At 38.5% G+C, this 18,055-nt stretch overlaps 1 protein-coding gene across 1 annotated transcript; it reads left to right on the top strand.

The window, feature by feature from the left end:
* The first annotated feature begins 1,631 nt into the window (after positions 1 to 1,631).
* Agtr1 (angiotensin II receptor type 1) lies at positions 1,632 to 2,711 on the top strand. Its single transcript, XM_055626148.1, has one exon. It carries the CDS (start codon positions 1,632 to 1,634, stop codon positions 2,709 to 2,711), a length of 1,080 nt encoding a protein of 359 aa, XP_055482123.1.
* The last annotated feature ends 15,344 nt before the right edge of the window (positions 2,712 to 18,055 follow it).

Raw genomic sequence — 18,055 nt, 5'->3', positions numbered from 1 at the left:
GATAAGAGAGGAGAATTTCTTCCTTGCTCTAGCCAGCTCAGAGGACCCAAGGGATTGTCATACTTTAAATAAATTTCGTTCTGTTTTTTTGGTGTCCTTATTCCCAAACCAAGCCAAACATTCCTACTCTTAGTATAGAGTTCACTCAGGCCTGTTTTATTTTTTAAAACATTCTTTAACCTTGACATTTCTAAATATTTTCCTGAAGGAAATCCAGCTACTTACAACTACATATGAGAGAAACAGCAAACAAGCAAATTAATCTTTACTAAGGTGTGAATGACTACTAACCAATAAACGTTTTATGATAATTAACTTTTATAAAGAATATTTATCTAAGGAAACGGTACTGTTATATTGGCATAAGTGCCATAACTGTCGTGAAAGCAACGAAAAAGTAAACAACGCCAAGGGAAATCCTGCCGATTGAGAAAGAAATAAGCCTATCTCACAAAAAAACCATAGGTTCTGTCGGGTTATTTTCTTTTCCTTGTGACTTGGACTGTTTTGTAAACCACACATTTCTATGGTTTTCCTGCCTGTTCCTTTTGTTCCGCAGGGCATGTCTTCACGTTGGAGCTCACAGCCGCACGCATGCAGGAATTTGACCAGGGCATCATAACCGAATCCGTGTAGTTGACAGGCTACCCTCATCTTAGAGCACTCCAGCGCCACACCCTGCCATGCTACTCTTACCTTCCTCCCAGGGCTTCCTCCCAGGGCTTCCTGATGGATTTACCCTGTACAGAGCGTGTGGCTTTTCGGAATCACATAAGTGAACAGCTTAAGTGTTGATTGTGTGCAATGTTAGAGAAATAGCCACAAAAGTCTCTGTGGAACTCCTTTCCAAGCATCTGACCATCTAAATGCCATAAAAAAAAAATTGCTCCTGTTCTCCAGGCCTAATTAGATAACTGTCTGTCCTGGAAATAATCATCCTAGGTTAACCTGTTCACTTCACATCCTTCCTACCCAAATTGCAAACTATTAGTTAAATAGTTAACCTCAGCAGTAAGTCCAATAGGAATGAAAGTCCAAAATGACCTTTTGGGATACTGAGTTGGGGATTAAAAAATAAACAGTTTCATCCTGAAGCAGCCTGAACAATCATGGAAGGAGTATTATTCCACAAAGCATTGAGCGCTCCTTCCTACCCCTCTTAAATCTATTCACAGTGACCAATCGCTCAGTAACCAACTGCAGCTCCCTGCTTAAGGGAGAATGCTAAGGATTTCTACACCCAAACAAAGGCTGAGAGATGAAATAATTGGTTGAAAAATAACATATGTACACATCACACTTTTAAGGTTAAAGATCTGTTCATTAGCCCTGTTTATACCAGGAATAGTTCTCAAGTCATTCAGATTAGCTAATTTAGTTTGTACTTTAGTTGAGTATTTTCCAAGACTTAGATCGTTATCAATCAACTCGGAAGCTAGGATTTGCCAACCTACACAGACTTATGATTTTTTTACCAAAGACTAAAGTTGAATTACTAGACTTGTGATTGTGAATTAAAATTGCTTATTTACAACAGCAACTTACACTCTTAAACAAAACAAAACAAATCTCTGTTTTCTCCAGGTGCGTTTTGAATAGGGTTGGAGACCAATTCACCCCAAAAGAGCGACATGATCTTTAACTCCTCTACTGAAGACGGGATTAGGAGAATTCAAGATGACTGCCCCAAGGCTGGCAGGCACAATTACATATTTGTCATGATTCCTACTCTCTACAGCATCATCTTCGTGATGGGAATATTTGGAAACAGCTTGGTGGTGATTGTTATTTACTTTTACATGAAGCTCAAGACCGTGGCCAGTGTTTTCCTTCTGAATCTCGCCCTGGCTGATTTATGCTTTTTGCTGACTTTGCCGCTCTGGGCAGTCTATACCGCCATGGAGTACCGCTGGCCCTTTGGCAATCACCTGTGTAAGATCGCTTCGGCCGGCGTCAGTTTCAACCTCTACGCCAGCGTGTTCCTGCTCACTTGTCTCAGCATTGACCGCTACCTGGCCATCGTCCACCCAATGAAGTCTCGCCTCCGCCGCACGATGCTGGTTGCCAAAGTCGCTTGCATCATCATCTGGCTGCTGGCTGGGCTGGCCAGTCTGCCAGCCGTCATACACCGAAATGTATTTTTCATCGAGAACACCAATATCACAGTTTGTGCCTTCCATTATGAATCTCAGAACTCAACCCTCCCTGTCGGAATGGGCCTGACCAAGAATATCCTGGGCTTTGTGTTCCCTTTTCTGATCATTCTCACTAGCTATACTCTTATTTGGAAAGCCCTAAAGAAGGCCTATGAAATTCAGAAGAACAAGCCAAGAAATGATGACATTTTTAGGATAATTATGGCGATTGTGCTTTTCTTTTTCTTCTCCTGGATTCCCCACCAGATCTTCACTTTTCTGGACGTGCTCATTCAGCTGGGCGTCATCCGAGACTGTAAAATCGCTGACGTCGTGGACACTGCCATGCCCATCACCATCTGCATAGCCTATTTTAACAACTGCCTGAACCCTCTGTTTTATGGCTTTCTGGGGAAAAAATTCAAAAAATATTTCCTCCAGCTTCTGAAATACATTCCCCCAAAGGCCAAGTCCCACGCAGGCTTGTCAACAAAAATGAGCACTCTTTCCTACCGCCCTTCAGATAACATGAGCTCATCAGCCAAGAAGCTTGCGTCTTGTCTTGAGGTGGAGTGAGGGGGTTCAAAGCCTGGTAGTGACAGGGTTCCCCGACAGAAGACAGAGCAACATTTGGCTGCACTGCTCACTACCAAAAGATCGTTCAACTTCCACCTCTTCTGGATTAAAGCAGAGAGGGATTCGGTACATGTTTTCTAAAGCACTAAACAAAAGCTCTTCTCGTTCTTCAAAACAAATTGGAGCAAAGCCACTGTTCCCCACCCTTTTCGCTAACTAAATAATAGCTGCTCCAAAGACAACGTCAGAAATTGAGGGACTGAATTGATTTTGGAAAAAAATGTACCGGCAGAAATGCAACCTCTCCAGTCCCCCTCTCAACTGTGTTATTTTTGATTTCCACATTTAGAATGCATTAAACGTATTTGGAATTCGTTAGAGCTGCAGACTAACAAAAGCGAGATGGGAGCTCACCAGCTTCCAAGGGGCGAGGAAGCAACTACTACTAGTGACTACGACACCACCGTTGCCGTCACTCTACATTTTGTGCCAAATTTACTAGGCAGTAGTCATGAAGTTTCAAAACTCTTTGTGAAGTTTGGCCAGTGTCTTAAGAATTTACGCTGTCAAAACAATGCCCACCGAACGGCTTATCTGTAGCAAAGCTAAACTGCTTGTAAAGCTGTGACTCTGTCCAAGGCAATTGTGTCTTCCTAGATGGATCAGTTTTATTTCATATCTAATAAATGCATAGTCTTTGATAAGCAGCTTTCCCATGAAGTATGTCTTACATACTTAAAGATGTATATATTCTATGTGTATATGAATAGCTATATCTCTAAGCTACTGTTTGATTAAAGTTTAGCCAAGTTATATTTATCTTGAAATAAAAATTTATCAAAATATACTTAATCTTCACTACTTAAAACATATACTGATTTATTTAAACCATGAGTAAACATGAAGATATTTTAAGCTTGATTTAATTATAATGTAAATGGGTAGTTATAGTTTTTAATTTTTAGTGCCTTTATTTTTTGTGGTGCACACACACCACAGCACACACATGCAGGTCAGGGAATAGCTGTGGGAGTCAGTTCTCTCTGTCTGCCATGTGGGTTCCCAGGTCCCAACTTAAGTCATTATACTTGGAGGCAAGCTCCTTTATCTACTGAGCTATTTCAGTGGATGCTATACATTTTTGAGTCTTGCTTTTGAAAGGATATAGAAGAAAACACCTCATTCTAATGAACAACATGAAATAATCACATCCTTTTAAAATTTCAATGTTACCCTATATAACAGCAAAAACATCAGTTCTTTATAACTCAAAATAATAACAGCATTTTACCTATAATTTGTAATGTTGGGATTTGTCTAATTATGTACATGAACACTGTAGAAAATTTATGACATATAAAAATGATAAAATTATAAAAGTCTTATTCAGTGTCCCAATGTACATTAAAATTTTAATCCATTTGCTTCTCGATATTTTGTGCTCAGATATACACACAAATTATTACATGAATCATATATGCATTGAAATTTATTTTTCATAGAGCAGTTGCTTCCTACCCTAATAATATTTTTCTCAAGCATTGTAATATTTGGTTGTTATCAAACAAAGACATACCTTCATGTAGTTAGCGAATCACCAATTTGGAATTTTTGTATTGTTTCAGTATTGTAAGTTTCATTGAGATGAGCTTTCAAACACATGGATATGACAGATTTCATTCTCTAACTAGTATAAGTGAGTATAAAGAGTATACGGTTGTAAACATTACTAAATGTTTTCTAAAATACATAAAACAATTTATAATATTGCCAACTGTTGGACTCAACAACATGAGAAATTTATAAAATTTTATCAGGAAGGAATTGATTGTAAGAATCCACATGCCACATGCAAGGGTTAGGACCAAACTACATCTGAAGAACCTGCTGTAACATGATGTTTCTACCTGGTAGTTGCATCATTCCTCAACCTAGAGGTCTCAACTGTTTATGAGGTCCACCTACACAAGGCTAAGATGCCCACTCTTGTCCAAAAAAGCTTGACCAAAATATTTAATGAATATAAACTAGTTGATGAGAGCTGTGAAAAAACTCCTTCAGAGAGGCTCTGGTGAACAAGGCAGAATCTTCAAAAACAGCCCCTTGTGTTCATCCTCATTGCATAAAGTGTTATTTTCTGATTAGGTGCTTGCATATGCCTCATGTTATCTTTATTGGATTATTTAAAATTTATCTAATACAGTGCCTGCCACTTACCAGTGTTCTTTTATTTCCACAAGGAATCACACCCGGTGAAGGAGTTCCCTGGTGGAGTTTTGGGGGTCACTCATGTATACAATCATATCATCTGCAAATAGTGATACTTTGACCTCTTCCTTTCCAATTTGTATCCACTTGATCTCTTTTGGTTGTCTTATTGCTCAAGCTAGGATTTCAAGTACTATGTTGAAGAGTTATAAAGACAGTGGGTTGCCTTGCCTTGTCCCTGATTTCAGTGCAATTTATTTAAGTTTCTGTCCTTTCAGTTTGATGTCGGCTATAGGTTTGCTGTATATTGACTTTATTATGTTTAGGTATGTGCCTTGTATCTTTGTATACTTGATCTAGATTTTGCCAAATCCTTTTTCAGCATCTAAGGAGAAAAACACTTTCAGCAAAGTGGCTGGCTACAAAATTAACTCAAAAAGTCAGAAGCCCTCCTGTGTACAAAAGATAAACAGGATGAGAGAGAAATTAGAAAAACAACAGCCTTAACAATAGCCACAAATAACACAAAATACCTTGGTGTGACTCTAACCAAGCAAGTGAAAGACATGTTTGAAAAAAAAAAAAATTTCAAGTCTCTGAAGAAGGAAATTGACGAAGATATCAGAAGATGGAAAGGTCTTCCATGCTCACAGATCTGTAGGATTAACATAGTGAAAATGGCCATTCTGCCAAAAGCAATCTACAGATTCAATGCAATTCCCATCAAAATACTAACACAATTCTTTACAGACCTTGAAAGAAAAATTCTCAACATGGAATTTTCATATGGAAAAACAGAAAACCCAGAATAGCTAAAACAACCCTGTACAATAAAAGATCTTCTGGAGGTATCTCCATTCCTGATCTCAAGTTGTACTATAGAGCAACAGTAATTAAAACTGCATGACACTGGCATTGAAATAGACTGGAGGATCAATGGAATCAAATTGAAGATCCAGAAATAAACTCACACACCTACGGTCACTTGATTTTTGATAAAGAAGCTAAAACCATACAATAGAAAAAAGATAGCATCTTCAACAAATGGTGCTGGTCTAACTAGATGTCTACATGTAGAAAATTCAAATAGATCCATATTTACCACCCTGCACAAAACTAAAGTCCAAGTGGATCAAAGATCTCAATATAAAACCAGACACTAAACCTGTTAGAAGAAAGAGTGGGGAAGGACCTAGAACTCATTGGCACAGGAGACAACTTCCTGAACAGACCACCAACAGCACAGGCTCTAAGAGCAACAATCAATAAATGGGACCTCATGAAACTGAAAAGTTTCTGTAAAGCAAAGGATACTGTCAACAAAACAAAACTACAGCCTACAGACTGGGAAAGGCTCTTCACCAACCCTACATCTGACAGAGGGCTGATATCCAGAATATACAAAGAACTCAAGAAGTTAAACATCAACAAACCAAATAATACAATTTTAAAAATGGGGTACAGAGCTAAACAGAGATTTATCAATAAAGGAATATCGAAAGGCAGAGAAACACTTAAAGAAATGTTCAACGTCCTTAATCATCAGGGAAATGCCAATAAAATGACCCTGAGATTTCACCTCACACCCATCAGAATGGCTAAGATCAAAAATTAAAGTGACAACAAATGCTGAAGAAGATGTAGCAGCTTAGTCTTCATGTGGGTTCCCTAGTAAGAGGAGCAAGGGCTTTCTCTGATATGGACTCAGTGGCCAGCTCTTTGATCACCTCCCCCTGATTGGGGGACAGTCTTACCAGGCCACAGAGAAAGAGGATGCAGCCAGTCCTGATGAGACCTGACAAGTCTAGGGTCAGATAGTAGGGGAGGAGGACCTCTACTATCAGTGGACTAGGAGTAGTACATAGGGGGAAAAATGAAAGGTAGGGTGGTTCTGGGAGACTATGAGAGGGGGCTTCAGCCAGAATACAAAGTGAATAAATTGTAATAAAAAATAATCACATCTATTAAATTCTATTAAATTCTGCTTAACCCCAAATTATAGTGTAGACTTACTACTACTTGACATACCCTTTAGTCAATTTAATACTATGTTATCATTTTTCAATTGTTATTATGCCACAAGGAATCAGAGGCAGTTCATGTTTGCTAACCTGCTATATTTAATATTTGATAATATTTCTTGAAGGAAAAAAAAATATATATATAATCCCTTATCTCCTTATTAACAGGTATGAATGTAATGTTATACGCCTCACTTTTGTTTTATTTTTAACAAATTACCTGGAAAATGGTAGGCTAATAGCAGACCTTTATCTCTCCCTCTTCTTCTCCATATCTAAAGCTTCAGTTTCATCCTCAGTTTTGCAGTAGAACACCTACTTCAGCCTCCCTGTCCCCTGCATCTGTCTCCAGTGGATCACACAGATCTCCACCACCTCCTAAACCCTATTCTCTAACTCAATGCTTCATCTCAGTCCCCAACTCCATCAGGTACTCCCTGGAACACATATGCCATGCTGACAAAGAAAGCAAGTAGGCTGATGGCAGATCTTCACTTCTCCTTCCATTCCCGCAAGTTCAATCCCCAGCTCAGACCCAGCTATGCAGCAGACCTGCTACTATGGCCTTTCCTCATTCTTTGTCCTCATTTTCAATGGACTAAGCAGATTCTGGTAGAACACCCTGCATTTCTCCATAATGTGAAGGTCTTCTGCACCACATCCTAGCCCATCCCCATTCTTAAATACCCAGAAGCTCCAATACCCAGAAGCACATTTTACCAGAAGCCCCCAGTGGCCACACCTATCAGGACTCCAGGTGAATTGCTAACACACAGCCACCATACTGTCCTAAGAATCACAGAGGGTAGCAAAGAAAGGAAACAAAGAACAAAACACCCACCCAACAAAGACAAGAACACATATTGACAGCTAGAATTACAATGTTCCCAATCCCATATGGACAGATAACAGCATAAAAACACAATTAATAGCTGCCAGGACAATATGTCTTCACTAAAGGCCAGCAACCTCCCCACACCAGGCCCTGATTAAACCAACAGAAGCACAGTGGGGAAAGACATAAAATAGCCTCTCTGAATATGATAGTGTTGCTTAAAAAGCAAATGATTATTCCTTAAAGACATCTATGAAAACACAAACATTAGAAGAAAATTAATAAAACAATTCAAAGCATGGAAGTGAAAACAGAAGCAAAAGAGAAAACCCAAACTAAGTAAATCTAGAAACAAAAAAAATACAGGAATTCAAACAGGAACCTCAGAGACAAACATTACAAATAAGAGTATAGGAGAATCTTGGGTATTAAAGACATGATAGAAGAATAACTCAGTCAAATAAAATATTAAATTAAAAAATCTCCTTGCACAAAAACATCCAGGAAATCTGGGACATTGTGAAAAGACCAAATCTAAGGATAATAGGAATAGAGAAAGGAAGGAAAACATGGGAAAAAGGCACAGAAAAAAATCTATAATATTGACAAATTCTTATACAAGTTAATTAAAAATACTTTCAATGGAATCATGGAAAGAAAAATGTCTAACCTAAAGAAAGTGATGTCTATCAAGGCATAAGAAGCATGCAAAACACCAGATCATGGATCAGAAAAGAAAGTACCCTCAGCACATGATAATCAAAACACTGCATGTAGAGAAGAAATAGTATTAACATCTACAAGGGAAGAAGACCAACTAACATCTAAAGGAAGACAGATTAGGATTTACACATGACTTCTTAACAGAGGCTCTAAGAGCCAGAAAGGTCTGGAGAGCTGTGCTGCAGACTCTAAGAGAACACACATGCCAGCAAAGAATACTATTCTAAGAAAAACTTTTTATCACTATAGATGGGAAAATAAGACAGTCTATGATAAAATCAAATTTAAGCAATATCTATAAATGCAGCCATACAGAGGTGCTAAAGGAAATAAATTCAACCTAGAGGTAAACTGCAACCAAAGCATCCACAGGGAATAAATGATCCCAGACCAGCAAATCAAAAGAAGGGGAGCACATAAACACAAGATCACCACCACTAACAATAACAACAACAACAAAATCAACAAACACTGCTCATGGATATCTCTCAACATCAGTGGTCTCAATCCCCTAATAAAATAACAAAGAATAACAGAATGGATGCAAAACACATCTTATCAAAAATAGACATCACCTTGAATGAAAGGGTGAAAAGTTATTTCAAGCAAGTGGACTAAGAAACAAGCTATTCTAATGGCATTTCAATATCTGAAAAAATAGACTTCAAACCAGAAATAATCAGAAGAAAGAGGAGAGGACACTACATTCTCATCAAAGGAAAAAATCCACTGAGAGATTCTAACACCTATGCACCAAACACACGGGCACTCAAGTTTATAAAAGAAACACTACCACTAGTCACGTATTGTCTTTCACACACTGAGAGAATTGTGGTGGGAGAATTCAATGTAGCACTCTCACCAACAGGCAAGTCATCCGGACAAAAACTAATAGAGAAAGGCTGGAGTGGAGTTAACCGACATTATAAACCAAATAGACTAAACAATATTTACAAAACACTTCCGCCAAACACAAACTAGCATACCTGTTTCTCGGTAGCTCATGAAACTTTCTCACAAACTGACCACATACTCAGACACAAAGCAAGTCTCAATAAATACAAGAAAATTAAAATAATTTGTGACCACCATGAATTAAGGCTGGATATCAATAACAGAACCAACAGAAAGCTTACAAACTCATGGAAACCGAAAAATTCACTACTGAAGGAAAAATATGTCCAGACAGAAATTAAGGGGGGGGGAGGTAAATACTTTCTAAAATTTAATGAAAATGAATGTACAACATACCCAAACTTATGATACACAATGAAGGTTGTTCTAAGAGTCAAGTTCATGGCACTCAGGATCTACGGGCCTAAAAAAAACAAAAGATGGAGCGATCTCATATGAGCAATTTAGTAGCACACCTGAAATTTCTAGAACCAGAAGAAGAAATCACACCCAAAAAGAGTAGATGGCAAGAAACAATAAAACTCAGGGGTGAAATTAAAGTAGAAAAAAAAAATACAAAGAATCGATAAAACAAAGAGCTAATTCTGTGAAAAAATCTATAATATTGACAAATTCTTATACAAGTTAATTAAAAATCGGGAAAAAATCCAATTGACAGAATTAAAAATGAAAAGGGGGACATAACAATAGACATTAAGGAATCCAAGATAATTATAAGGACATACTTTAAAAACCTCTACTCCATCAAATGGGAAAGCCTAAAAGAAATGGATAATTTTCTCAGTACACAGCACTTACCAAATTTAAATCAGTATCAGTTAAATAATTTAAACAGGTGTATAACTCCTGGTGAAATAGACGCCTTCATTAAAACTCTCCCAACCAAGAAAAGCCCAGGGCTTGATGGGTTTAGTGCAGAATTCTACCAGACTTAGAGTTAGTGGCTGCACTCCATCCTCTGTGTACCCTATTCCCCGCACACAGCTCACCCTCCATCTCCAGGGGCTCGTAGTCACCCAGGACAGAAAAGGGTGCTGTCCATGTGCCACCCCCCTTACTGCTTGTGCCCCAGGGCAAGCAGAGCAGCAGTGAGCTATGCCCCCACCCCCGTCAGCTCCACCTCCCAGATAACAGCCATACCTGCATTCCCAGGGGCCTGAGGTCATCAGAGACCACAAGCTCCATTTTCTGGCCCACAGCTCGGCTTGCATCACCTAAGGCCTGCCAATATCAGAGACAACCAGATGGCTGGGGGCAAGCATAGTAACATTAATAAGAGCCAGGGCAATATAGCAACACAAGAACCCAGCTATTGTACTACAAAAAGCCCAGACTATCTTAACACAGCTGAAACACAAAAATAAATAGATAGATAGATAGATAGATAGATAGATAGATAGATAGATAGATAGATAAAACTTAAATTCAATCTTATGAAGATGAGAGAAACTTTTAAAGAAGAAATTAATAACTCCTTTAAACAAATACAGGAAAATGCAACCAAACAGGTAGAGACCTTTAAAGAGAAAAAGACTAAATTTCTTAAAGAAATGCAGAAAAAAAAATTAAACAGGTAAAGAAATGAATAAAACCATGCAAGACCTGAAAATAAAAGTAGAAGCAATAAAGAAACAGAATCTGAGGGAATCCTGGAGATGGAATACCTAGGGAACAGGACAGGAAAAACAGACACAAACATCACCAACAGAATTCAAGAGATGCAAGAGAGACTCTCAGGAACAGAAAATACAGTAGAAGATTGATACATCAGTCAAAGAAAATGTTAAATCTAAAACATCCAGAAAACATTCAGAAAAATCAGGGATACTATGAAAAGACCTAACCTACAAATAATAGGAATAGTAGAAAGTTGAAGAGTCCAAGATTCAAGGACCAGAAAATATTTTCCACAGAATCATTGGAGAAACTTTTGCCAACCGTAAGAAAAAGATGTCTATAAACATACTAGAAGCATACAAAATACCAAATCAGATTGGACAAGAAAAAAAATCTTCCCACAACATAATAATCAAAACACTAGATCTACAGAATAAAAAAAGAATATTAAAAGCTGCGAAGGAGGAAGGTCAAGAAACTTACAAAGGCAGACATATCAGAATTACACCTGACTTCTCAACAAAGACTCTAAAATCCAGAATGAATGGAGAGATGTCTTACAGCCTCTAAGATTCCACATAGATTCCAGCCTAGACTACTCTGCTCAGTAAAACTCTCAGTTACTATAAATGGAGAATAAAACAGGATATTCCAGGAAAGATGAAATTTAAACAATATCTATCCACAAATCCACCCCTACAGAATATACTAGAGGAAAACTCCATCCCAAGGAGGGAAACTATATCCAAGAAAACACAGGAAATAATTTCACACTCGCAAAAGCAAGAGAAGGAAAGCACAGACACACTAACACCACCAAAATCAAAACAACAGGACAACCATTCTCATTAATTTGTCTCAACCTCAAAGGATTCAACACATCAACAAAAAGACACAGGCTAACAGAATGGTTGTGAAAATAGGATCCATCATTCTGCTGCATACAAGAAACACACCTCAGCCACAAAGATAGATATTACCTTAGCGTAAAGGGCTGAAAAAGGGTTTTCAACCAAATGGACACAAGAAGAAAGCTGGAGTAGCCATTCAAATACATATGTCTCAATTACAAGGGCATCCGTATTTGTAAAAGAAACATTACTGAAGCTTAAATCACATATCATACACACACATTAATAGTAGAAGACTTTAACATCCCTCTCTCACTGATGGACAGGTCATCGAGACAGAAACTAAACAGAAACATAATAAAACTAATTGATGTGATGAATCAAATGGACCTAACAGATCTACATAAAATTACATCCAAACTTAAAAGAGTGTACCTTCAACTCAGCACCACACAGAACCTTCTCCTAAGCTGACAACATAATTGGTCACAAAGCAAAGGCTCACAGATACAAGAAAATTAAAATAACACCTAGTATTCTATCAGATCACCATGGATTAAGGCTGGTCTTCAACAACAGAAACAACTGAAAGCCTACAAACTCATGGAAACAGGACAACTCTCTACCAAGTGACAACTGGGTAAGGGAGGAAAGAAATGAAGAAATTGGAAACTTTCTAAAATTCAATGAAATAATGGAGGCACAACATACCCAAACTTATGGGACACAATGAAAGCAGCTCTAAAAGGAAAGTCCATAGCACTAAGCTTCTTTGTAAAGAAATTATATATATATAAACTTCTTTCTTGTTTGGTGTCACAATTTCCTTTTTATACTTGTCAGCAGAATTTAATAAGAGGAGATTTGTTTTTGTTTTTCAAATCTAGAATTTGTAGCAATTCCAGGAATTGAAAAATAATTCCATCAAAGGACATCTATAAGTGGATCTTTACAAAGCCATTTCACAGAGGCATTGGGCTCTTTCTTAAGTATGCTTGCCCCTTATGGAAGCAGAATTTATGCTATAATCACAACAATTCACCCACAAGAGCTGTGCTTATGTTCAGACAGTTCTAACCATTATTTTTTGTTTTAGGAAAACAAACAAACAAAAAATGGCAGCCATAAGTCTATTGATTAGCCAATGTCGACACTGTAGCTCCCAATGAAGAATGGAAGAATCCTGTAACAATTTATATTTCTAATAAGTCCATGTTAGTTAAAAAAACAAAACAAAAAAACCTCCAAACGAGGTGATGCATACTGAGGAAAACCTAATCCCCCTGCTGTATAGCATAAAGGCATAAATTAGTAAACACATAACTCAGATAGGACACAAACTTGTGCCAGAGGACACCAAACAAAAATGCCATGAATGAAAGCTAGGAGCCACAAAGACTGTGTGTATTTGTTAGAGAAATACTTTGTTGCTTTTAACTTGGGTGGGAGATGTTTCAGTGTGGGTGCATGTGTGTGAGTGTGTGTGTATGCATGTGTGGGTGGGTATGTGTGGGTAGTGTATGTGGGGGCTGATTTCTTTTGTGTAGCAGTGGGTGTAGTGTGTTGTACAGAGTTGTCTCTTGTTTGGGTGTGTGTACAGTTTGTCAGGGGAAGGGTGCTGTCTTCTGTGTGGGTGTGGGTATAGTATACATGTGTATAGAGAGATACTGTCTTCTGTTTACGTGCATGTGGAGGCTCGAAGTTAACATCAAGATATCTTTGCCAAGTGCTACCAACTTTTACTCAGGGGTTCAGAATCCTCATGTCCTCATGCTTGCTCAGCAAGCACTTGACCAATGATCCACCTCCCCTCTCCCAACAAAGATCTTAAAGGACGCTATCCCTTTCTGTAATGCAAGTTACCTTAAACAGGTACAAATATATTTTAAAAATTGTTTATATTGATAGAATAATATGTGACTGATACATATACATTTTAAAACTTTTAAGTTGGGCTAAACTTACAGCTCTGCTCATTTACACACTTCTTTCTGGCATTTTTAAATGCCTGCACATTGATATTCTACATAATCACTCCGTCAGACAGCAGCACAGCAGAACTCCTCGAAAACTAAAAAAACTGTCTTAAAATAGCTTCAGTAATCTGCTCCCAGAGTTCTATGACTGAGCTTCTAAGTGTACGTTTCCATAAATCTTAATTTCCTGTCACACAATCAGCATAACAACAAACTTCCGGTTTGATTTCTAAGAACCACCCAGTCCTAACATGACTTTAGTAAAACATTTGCAGAACCCCAAAAGCCCCAGAAGAAATGGGAGGCACTGAGTCTACAGGTAGATTGAAAATAATAAAAACCTGTAAGAAAATCCATCATCACCAAGATCTAAGGCCTGGGAAAGACCATTCACACAGCACTCCAGTAACGCTTAGAAGACTTGCAGTCAGGACAGAAGTATGGTAATTTTGTGATACCTGAATCATGAGAATGCTGCTCAACCTCTCTGACTTGCAGTTTCCAGAAGTCTTTCACTGACCTTCAGGAATATCTCCACAGCCTCCTACTCTGTCGTTTCATGATGGCTGAAGAGCAATATGCTTTCCAAACACACAGTTTCATGTCACAGGCTGAAGCATATACAGGGTCCTAGCCCAGCATTCAGTACATAGCGGCGCTCACAAAAAAATCACTTCCCCCTCCCTCCTACCCCACCCCACACACCTTGGACCATTTGTCCTACCTGTTCATGAGTTTCTGTGATTTTGAGTGCCAAGCATGGAAAATGAACATTGAGACTTGGTAAAACTTAATTGAAAAATAACAAGGTCCTGGCTCGATTGTGTGAAGACTCAGAATGGCAATTTAGTCAGCCTTTTCTGCTTAAATTTTAAGGCTAATCTATTTGTTTTCAAAATAAGTTTGACATTTGAGAGATGAAGCAGGACTTTCTACACTATGAAAAGCAATAAAACATCAAATAATTATCCAATGAAATGGATCACTCTTGACGTGTTCGGAATGCTGTCTGCTTTATTAAAGCTAATTCAGTCTACACAGGCTACAGAGCAGAGACCCAGCACTCTACTGAGGAGCTGAGACACACATTGAGAGCAACCATCTCTGAGCACCTTCCTTCAACAACACAGGAAAAACACAAATTCATCAAAGTCTTGCTCATCTGTTGCTTGTCAGAATTTTTTAATATATTTCACACAATTATACAAAACACAAACACAAAGGTGTCTTCTGCTTTAACAATCACCAAAACTATACATACAGAAGGATAATTTAAAATAAAAACATGAGACAGGAAACAGAAATGTCAGTATCTGTGAAAAAATTATGGAACTTAATTTCCTCTACTTAGATTTACAAATCACTAATTTGAGATAGACAAGTATTTTTCACTCAAGTTCAAAACAAACTCTCAAGTTCAAAACACAAGTCAGAAATAGATGATATGTCCTTCCTGAGGGAATCTCTGTGATTCTCAGCCATCTGGATCTGAGCTCATTACCTGAATCTAGAGAATTCTCCAGATAAGTTACCATAGGAAACAAAGTTGGTAGATTTTTAATACTTCCAACCTTCCTTACAGTAAAGGCGTTGATCTGAGTTTAATTTTCACTTGGGAAATACTGACACACAGAAAGAACTTCTCAAGATCTGAATAGAAATGGGTAAAATCAGAATCTGGAAAATTCTGCAATAGTATGAAATGAATGTACATGCCATGTTGGGTTAGAATAATTCAGAATAAATTAATGAATAATGAACAAATCACACTGTAAAGGAATTTTAATTCAGAACATGGCTATTCTGGCAAGAGATCTTATTCAAAGACCTTCTGGGTCTGTTTGATCCGGCTGGAATACAGACATGCCTTTAATCCCAGGAGACAGAAGCAAGCAGATCTCTGAGTTCAAAGCCAGCTTAGTATAGAACAAGTTCCAGGTAAAGAAAAGTTTAGGCCCAGCTGTGGTGGTACATGCCTTTAATCCCAGCACTCAGGAGACAGAGGCATGCAGATCTCTGAGTTCTAGTCAGTGCTGTTCAGTCAGTTCTGTTGCATCAGTACATTAAGAAGCTATGCAGTAGAGTTGAGTTCATAGCACTTCAGTTCATGAAATTCAGCGGCAATCTTACCGGGAGAGTTCTACGGAAACAGGTTGAAGAAAGAACAAGTTAGATGGCGGTAAAGACAGAACAAGCCAGAGAATGGGAAGGAGACAGATCATTCCGACATGTTGCTACAGTTAGTTTGAGGTCAAGTGGAGAAATGCAGTGAGAAAACAAGAGAAGCCAGATTGAGTCAGTCATTTTGAAAAAGAATTTGAGCCAGTTGAACCAGTCAGCCAGCTAATGAGCTAGAAAGGATGAGCTTATTCAGCATTAAGGCTCAGAGGCTAAAAATATGCTAGGCCTAGCAACAGTAACCCTAACTAAAACGCTGGGGCACGTATCCACGCACATGTGTGCACAAGCACACATTGAAGCGTAGTAAAAATAAAGCCACCAAAAGCTGAATAAGATCCAATTCAATAAAGCTCAACTCAACCTACCTGGGAGCCTGCCATCCTAATGAGAGGAAAAGATTTAGAAATAGTCAACCAAGATCCAAGCAATATAAATAGCATGCATAGACACAAGCAAAACGTTCAAAGATGGTGTAGAGGAGGAAATAATGTCTCAAAAGAGGCCAACTGTTGAAACTGCTACTTAGTTTTGTACATGAACTGCTGATAGCTTCATATTCACGATGTAGTTGAGATTTAATTGTTTTTAATTTCTCAATAAAATTATGGTAAATAAGGAGACAAATCAAGCATATATTAACCACATAATGCAGGATAATCCTATTATAATTCACATATCTAAAAAAGATAAATGACGAGGAGGACCCTAGGGAGGATGTTTAAGTCTCATTCAGAAGGGCAAACAGAACAGACACAGGAAGGAATTGAAGAGAGGGAACAGGACTGAAGCTTAACAAAGAGGTCTTCTGAAAGACCTCCACCCAGCAGCAGATCAAAGCAGATACTGAGACTCACAGTCAAACACTGGGCAGAGCAGGGGGAGTTTTATGGAAGAGTGGGAAGACAGAAGGACCCAGAGAGGAAACTAGCCCCACAAGGAGACCACAAAGCCAACAAATCAGAGTCCAGGGTGGGCTGCAAAGACTGATGCACCAGCCAAGGACCATGCAAAAAGAGGACCTAGGCCCCCTGCTCAGATGTAGCCGATGTAAGCTGATTGGCAGCTCAGTCTCCATATGGGTCTCCTTGTATAGGGAGTAGGAGCTGTCTCTGACATGGACTCTGTTGCCTGCTCTTTGATCACTTTTCCCTTGCAGGGAGGCTTTGCCAGGCCACAGAGGAAGATGATGCAGGCAGTGCTGATGAGACTTGATAGGCTGGGGCCAGAGATCTCCCTTTCTGAGGGGTAAGGGAGGGGGATAGGAGGTAGGAGGGAAGGAGGTTGGAACTGGGAGAAGATGAGGGAGGGGCCAAATCAGAATATAAAGTGAATAAATTATAAAAATAAATTACAAATAAGGGGATAAATAAAACAAAGGAAAACTGAGTTGTACTCTTTTAAAACATCAGTGATATGGAAGATAAATGTTGACATTCTAGTCCATGTTAAAGAAGACTGAAAAGAGAATCAACAATCAAACCTTGATTGAACCCTAACTCATTTACACACACAGTTCATTGAACATCTTAGCTCTGGAAGACAATAGTCAGTTCCTTCTCACTGGGCACAAAAGAGATCTAGGCTTTTTTCTGAAAGACTGTAATACAGTTTAGTGTACTTTAATAGACCTAGTACCCAGCATGAACATGATGTAAAGTCTGAAACTTGAGAAAGCTGCCCATTTTTAAAGGAAGAAAATGTCACCCATTGGGCCCAGTGCTTTGGAGAGGCAGCTCTGAGGTTGGTGTTGTAAACTAGCTTCTCTACATCACTTTGAGTACTATCAATATTAGGCCTAATTGTTAGCATGTTAGACAGACTGCATGGACTTAGTTCCAGTTTTCATCAGCCAGATTGATCAGAGTGAATAACGGAGTGACACATTAATGGGGACGTTTGTTATAGAAAATACAGAATGCTTTAGTATTGTTAAGAGCCAATCCAGTGTGAGTCACACTCATTCCCCGTTTTTAGAACAGCTTTATTCTGCATTGTCCCTGTATTTTGGAGAGCAGAA

This window comes from Psammomys obesus, unplaced genomic scaffold (assembly GCF_907164565.1).
Source record: "Psammomys obesus unplaced genomic scaffold, mPsaObe1.curated_primary_1811, whole genome shotgun sequence".
NCBI lineage: Eukaryota > Metazoa > Chordata > Mammalia > Rodentia > Muridae > Psammomys > Psammomys obesus.
The sequence above is the reverse complement of the archived record's forward strand: the minus strand, read 5'-3'. Positions and strand labels throughout refer to the sequence as shown.